At 44.6% G+C, this 7,101-nt stretch overlaps 1 protein-coding gene across 1 annotated transcript in view; it reads left to right on the plus strand.

Annotated features, from left to right (window-relative positions):
- The window catches only part of ahr1b (aryl hydrocarbon receptor 1b), a 33,400-nt gene that overhangs the window by 15,560 nt on the left and 10,739 nt on the right, over nucleotides 1-7,101 (plus strand). The window contains exons 3-4 of the mRNA XM_060039339.1: nucleotides 1,363-1,478; nucleotides 5,753-5,842. Of these exons, the coding sequence (XP_059895322.1) occupies nucleotides 1,363-1,478; nucleotides 5,753-5,842 (206 nt within the window). The remainder of the gene's footprint in view (nucleotides 1-1,362; nucleotides 1,479-5,752; nucleotides 5,843-7,101) is intronic.

Below are 7,101 nucleotides of genomic sequence, written 5' to 3' on the forward strand. Positions count from 1 at the left end.
ACTGAACAAGAACGATTGCAATAGGATAGAAACGGGAAAAGGGGTTAGAGGTGAAATCTGACGAATAAAATAATTCTGTCACAACAAAAAAATATATGACGATGACGAGAAAATAATTGACCACATAATGAAATACATGAAATGGATTGAAAGTATGGTATATGTTAAAGATGTGAAAATATGGAATTAATTTAAGCATGATTGGATCTTTATTCTTTGAATACATGCATGCTACTGGAATAATAATTGACTTTTAGAATTGTAATATCATTGTAATAGGAAGTGTAATTTTTTTAAGAAAGTTGTTGAAAATATGTATCTTAGAATCAATTGTCATATATAACTCCATATTGCTACAGGTGAGACCCTTAATTGATCTGTAACATTTTTTTGCAGCCCTAGAAAAAAAACCTATCCTAACTATAATGATTAAAAAAAAAAGGCTGTGTTGTATAAATAACCCCAATGACCCAGTTCTAAGCAAATGGTCCACACTGACCTCATGGAAGACACACAACAAAGCCATTCACTTTGGTTTGTTTGTTTGTTTATTTGTGTGTTAGTTTGTGTGTGTGTGTGTGTGTGTGTGTGTGTGTGTGTGTGTGTGTGTGTGTGTGTGTGTGTGTGTGTGTGTGTGTGTGTGTGTCTTTTGGCTGTCAATCTGTGATCTGAGAGCACGCCAACGTTGTGTGCTTCTAGTGTCTGGGTGAGCAGCAGGTTGGACGCCGACCGAAAGCTTATGACTTTCACAGCAGTGCTTTGCAAACATTATTACAGGACTCAATCTGTTCCCCCCCTCCCTCCCCCTTCGTCTCCCTCCTTCCCCGACCTCCCCCCCCCTCTCTCTCTATCTCTCTCCATGCTCTCTCACTCTCTCTATTCATTTTCTCTCTACCCCCTACCTCGTCCAACTCCGTTCCTTTCATACTCCCTGCCCCACTCTCTCTTTCCCTATTTCCCTCTCCGCTCTCTCTCTCTCTTTCCCCCCTCTCTCTCCTCTCCGCTCTCTCTCTCTCCCCCACCACTTTCTCCCCTCTCCGTCTTTCTCGCTCCCCCCTATCTCCTCTACCCCATTTCCCCCTCTCTCTCTCTCTCTCTCTCTCTCCCTTTCTCCCTCCCTCCTCCCCTCTTTTCTCTCCCCCTCCTCCCCTCTCCCCCCTCTCTCTCTCTCATGTCTCCATGCACCCCTCGCTCTCTTCTCCCTCTGCAACCCCCTCTCTCCACTCTTTCTCTCCCATCTCCCACTCCCACTCTCTCTCGCTTCTCTCCCTTCCCCCTTCCCCTCTCCCTCCCCTCTCTCTCCTCTCCCAACCGTCCTCTCTGCCTCTCTCTCTCTCTCTCTCTCTCTCTCTTTCTCTGCAGTGGCCCTGAAGACCAGCAAATGCAACAGTGTGGTCCCCAGTGGCCCCAGCAGCGACAGCAACGTGGCGGTAGGGCTGTCGGACGCATGGCTGCCAGAAGGAGAGCTGTTGCTGCAGGTCAGTATCAGAGTACACCCACACACACCCTGCAAGTCTGGTTCCCACACATTCTGAATCCTAATTTATTTAAAGGGACTGTAGGTAATAATTAAGAACTATAATTGGAGTCTAATTAGGAAGTAATTACATAGCCCTCAGCTATTAGTGAGTGTTCTTCTCTCTGTGAATATCTTTTCTTGTTGTACTACACCTGCCTCTGCCCAGCCCCTTTACCCCTGCACCGAAAACCGATCACACCTGCTAACATCTGGTTCTTGTCTTGCGTTGGAAAGGTTACATCGAGCATTCATTCCGGGAAGAAAATCCATCTCCAGTAGTTATTGGTATTTATTGTTTCCAGCTACGGTATGCCATGATGGAAACTTGGATAAATGTTCCAGACATTTGCGTGTAAATAGGGAACAACTCAAAAGCATGGCCTCTCTTCCCCTATTGGTTCAGGGAAACCATCTAGTCTGTCAATCAAAGGTGCGTGAATGCAACACTTCTCACTGGACCATTTGTAGTTGTTTACTTTCAGAATGCTGCTCTCATCTGCTCTCTCCCTTAACAAATCACAAATTCTATCTACAGCGGCTTTAATAAAGCGTGTTTCCTTTGAGCAATCTGAACTTCTCGTACAGGACTAAAACAGAACATGCAAGTAGATCTACAAAAACCTTAACTAATTCTAACCAAATCTTTGCACAACATTCAGGTCACAATTGACTCCAAAACTATTCCAAACAATTTAGATATGTATTCATTTTGTTATTTTGTATTATTTCTGTTGTTTTGGTCAAATGTCAAAGGCTGTGAGGGAATTTATTTCAACTTGATATTTGCTGTTTGTTTGGCTTTTCGGTGTGTTTTGAAGACGCCCCTCTCTGACCTCTCTCAAGCTGAAGGGTCTGCTCTGCTCCGCGGGCCCCCTGTGAATGGTTGAAGAGCGTTTGGACAAACGGCTCAGACAGACTGCTGGAGAAACATGCCATTAGCAATGTTCCTATTGCAATCCTCAAAGCCAAAAGTCTTCTCACCACTGTGAGAAGAAGATGCTCCCACTCACTTTGGATTCCAAAAAGGTCTCCCAAGAACATTTTAATGCATAAAGAAAAAATCCACAAAATCATCCCGAACAACACATTTAAAGACTTAACAGAATGACCACCAACCCTGAAGACAGTTGCACAACTTGAACTGTTGCATGAAGCAACCTGTGCATAGCATTACACTCCGTGTTGCCTCAACAAAAACGAAACAAACACCAGACCGGCCCGGTTAAAATAAATCCAGATTCATGCATTCTTGAGCCCAACAGTAATACTGCAGCATGGGAGTGGGTGAGTGTTTGGGGGGGGGGGGGGGGGGGGGAGTTGGCTGTGGCTGCCCAACCATTTGGGAATCTACAGAAATCATTGATTTTCCAGTCCAGTTCCTCCCTATGTGCATCACGCTGGCATTCCAGCAGGGCCCGTAAAAACGGCTGCTCCTAGCGCCGCTTCCCGACCCTATGAGAGAGATTGGGCTTATTGTGATCAACCTTCGCCCATGCATCTCCCAGCCGAGCCGCTAACGAGCTGTGAAAGCTCATTGTTGGGAGTTCCAGTCTCGGGGCCGCGAGCGCGCCGGCCCGGGCTCACCGACGAGAGGAGCAGGGAGACGGACAACTACCAGAGAGGAGGAGAACTGGGTCTGCCCAGTACTGCCCGGGAGGAGTGGCGAGCACTTGCGGGATCGTCTGTCTGAACCCTCGGAGGCTCAGTGTTTGTTTTAGTCGCCCGCGGTCGCCGCTTTGCTTCCGACAGTCGGTGCATTATGGAAGAGCTGCGGACACGTCTATTATTCACGAGCCCAAGCAGAGGAGACAGACAGGCAGCCGGCCTGGGTTGGGAAAGTGGGCTCTGGCTTTCCACCCAGCACTGCGTTTAGTCGATTTCTTTGTAATAATTAAAATCATAATAATACGTTTGGCTTATTTAGTGGTTACAATGAAGCAGAAATAGAGATAAAAGGTGAACAAAGTCAAAAGGGAGGGATTATCAGCAGTCAAACAGTAAGAGAAGATAGGGAGAATAAATATTGAAGAACATAGAAACACATTAAGTGATATCAAATACATATTTATGAGATTTACTTGAAAGACTGATGTGCTGGTCAGTGGATTTCTTTTTTCCAAAACAAACATCCATTCTGATAATCATTTGTGTTCACTGGTTTCTGCCCATGCTCAGATTAAATCGTTTGCAGCTGTGAGGTCAGTGAGTCCACATGACTAGACGATCGAGCAACCAAGATGGCGTCCTCATTTATGTTGGAAGATGGCAAGGGACTCGATGGCAGTACTAAATAGAGAATCTGTTTATCCCCATTTCCAGTCCTTCATTTGTTTAGCGAAAGGGTTGCTGCTACTCTATTTGCTCCTGGCATTAACTCAACTCATGTGTTTCTTTTGAATGACTTGTAGATGATTGTGGTCAAAATGACGTAAAAACCCTTAACCGTGCAGCCAAGCCTGTCTGAGAGTGACGGTCTGTGTAAAACACTCGGGCTTGACATTTCCCTCTGTTTATGTTTACAGACTGGAAGTGCTGTAGATAATGGCTGGGAATCACTGGTGGTTATTAGCACATAAATAAAATAGCATATCCAGCGTACTCATCTTACACCCCGGAGGCTGGTTAATCAAAGAGAAGACTGAGTTTGCCTGACGTTGTTTATATTTGTGTTTTTGCCCAAACTGTGGGTTTGTGTGGTTTGCTCAGTGTGCGGCCGTGCGTGTGCACATGCACGTGCGAATGTGTGTGTGTGTGTGTGTGCACGTGTGTGTGCACGTGTGTGTGTGTGTGTGTGTGTGTATGTGTGTGTATATGCATGTGTGTGCTTCCCTCTGTGTGTGTTTAATTTCCCTGTGCATATCCACATCAGCGTTGGATGCTGATGCATGTGGCTGTTGAAGATACTGTTTATACTTGTCCGTTTGGTGTCTGTTTTGTGTGTTTGTTTATAAAATGTTCCCATATGGGCGGTAGGGAAGGAGGTGGGGAGAGGGGGGAGGGGGGTTTGGGGGGGGGGGGGGGGGGGGGGGAGTTGGAGCTGCGTGGGGCAGGCTCTGGAGTGTTTGGTGAAGTGGAAACATGGGACCAGCTGTTCCTGTTTGAACTGACACAACAAGCGACTCTGTCTTTCCTACCCTCCTCATTGTTACATGATTACCCATCTAGGTTCTGTGTTCCCACTCGTGCTCAGTCCGCGCCGCACGGTGTTCATCTGCTCACACACACGCCCAGGGGCGGCCATGGGCGGCAGAGTTAGAATTAGAATTACTTAATTGTCCACCCGTATTTTACAATGTAGATAATATATTTAAGCAATAGATCACGCCAGGCTGTGGTATGTGCTCATTATACCACTGTTAAGGGGCGTTGTCCGGCCCCGACGCGCAGCGGAGGGTCGGCGACCCCCTGACTGAATACCACTGACTGAAGCACATGCCACTGACTGAAGTGATCTATTGCTTTTATACAACGGTTACTATTATGGCAAAACGAAAGTCATAGACGCGCTACATTTAAAAAAAAACAAGAAAGTCAAAATAGCTGTTTTTTTAAAGAATACAAAAAAGTAGTCCCTCCTGCTGCCTTCAAAATACACGACGGTCGCTATGCAAGAAGTCCCTCCGAGAGAAGGCTCGGCTAGAGCGGTTAACAACATTTACACCCTCTCCATCGTTCAACATATTTTTAGGCTTCAGTGAACTGTGCGATTGCTTTTATACAACTACTTTTATACTTTGTAATCGTTTCTACTTCCAGGCGCGGAGTGATTTGCAAACTTTCACAAAATGATCGGGCGTCATAGCAGTTATGTATACGCTCATTATACAACCGTTAGGAACCAATCAGATCGCTGGATTTAAGCCACCCGTTGTATAAATATATATATATATATCTTAAAAATAAGCCTCCCAACTGAGACTGCGACCCTCCTACAGCATTGATGTATTGAAGTGAATTGATGTTAAGATGGCGATTCAAGCGGCTTCTCCTCCATTCTAAACTGTCTTCTATGTATTGGACTCTATAAATGTGTGGTGCTGCTCCTGGATCACTGGCTCCATTCCCTCAAAGCATAATAACGCAGAGCTTACATGCCGTTCAAACTGAAGACTGTTCAGTTTGAGCGATTGGAAGGTACCCTTCATTGGAGGAGAATTTCACCTGATGACAATCTGACACTTTGTAAAAACAACCCCTGTATTGTTGTTGTGTTTGTCATCTCTCCCGCTCCAGGCTCTCAACGGCTTCGTCTTGGTGCTCAGTGCCGACGGGACCATCTTCTACTCCTCCCACACCATCCAGGACTATCTGGGCTTCCACCAGGTACCCTTCAATGCCCCCTCATACAATTGCATTGGAATGTAGCCGGCCCTTGGCTTTACTTAGTTTGTGTTTGACGTGCAAACTCATAATGAAAGTGATAAAAAAAGAAGCAATAAAAATGCCAATAGCAACCTAACACTAACATTGCTATCATTACGTCAAGGACATCTATAGCTGGCCAGGGGAAGCCATGTCATCTCTAAGAGGGGACCGTACACGGCATTGCTTGAGTTTGGCTGTGGTCCCTCAGGTTTTACTTTGGTGTGTAGGACTTGACTGTAGATCATGCAGGGCCCAGAAAAAGCATTTGGCACCGCAACTATAAATATAATTGTAACTGTGATGGTGTCACTATTACTATTACTCTAACTTGCACTTTAACCATTTCAATTGATATTTATTTTAGTGTATTTTTAGTGTAGATATTTATTTTAGAAAAAGTTAAATCGCATTTGCTTGCATCCATGTGGCACACAATTTCCTAGGCACACAACGTGTTCAGGCAGATGAGTCATAGGTGCCATAGGTGCATGGATTGTTTATAAAACACATCAGGGGATACAGTATGAACACACATGCCCGAGTGACAGCTTATACATTGGGATGACATTGTATGCCCAATAGATTTGATTCCTGGGAGCAATTCTGACCTTATCAAGTCAAGTCAATTTTAGTTGTATAGTCCTTAATCACATTTTTGGTCTCGAAGGTTGTCTCTTAAAGGCCATATTTTTATGACACCCCTAATCCTAGCCCTCCTCTGGCAATAAAATAACCCCTTAATTATCAAGGAGGTAACCTTGAGATGAATGCAGAGTGGGCCATCCCTCTTTCCAGGGATGGTAAGGAGCACAATGGCTGTCATAATTGAGTTAGTGCTTAATAGCCTGTAATATAACTAGCAAACACATGCAATAAAAACAAAGAAAAGTACCAAAAAAAAAATATATATGGAGCTTCCTGATGACAGTTTTATTTTTCTAACCTTATACAACAGACAGCATTCACAGTGTGTGATAAAGTCAACACCCACTTGTTTTGAGGCCAACATGAAGTTAACAATGTAGTGGACATCATCAACACAAGGCTTCTCTCGTAGAATGAATTAGACTATTATTGGCTAATATCATTCTGGAAGATGTATACTGTAGAATATGCCATTCATCTACTGTGCGCTATGGTAGTTACTGGAGTTGGTATCATCACTAGAAGTGGTCAAAAGAATCACATGTAATCACACCGAAACACTCAATAAAAGA

This window comes from Gadus macrocephalus, chromosome 20, assembly GCF_031168955.1.
Source record: "Gadus macrocephalus chromosome 20, ASM3116895v1".
NCBI classification, from domain to species: Eukaryota; Metazoa; Chordata; class Actinopteri; order Gadiformes; family Gadidae; genus Gadus; species Gadus macrocephalus.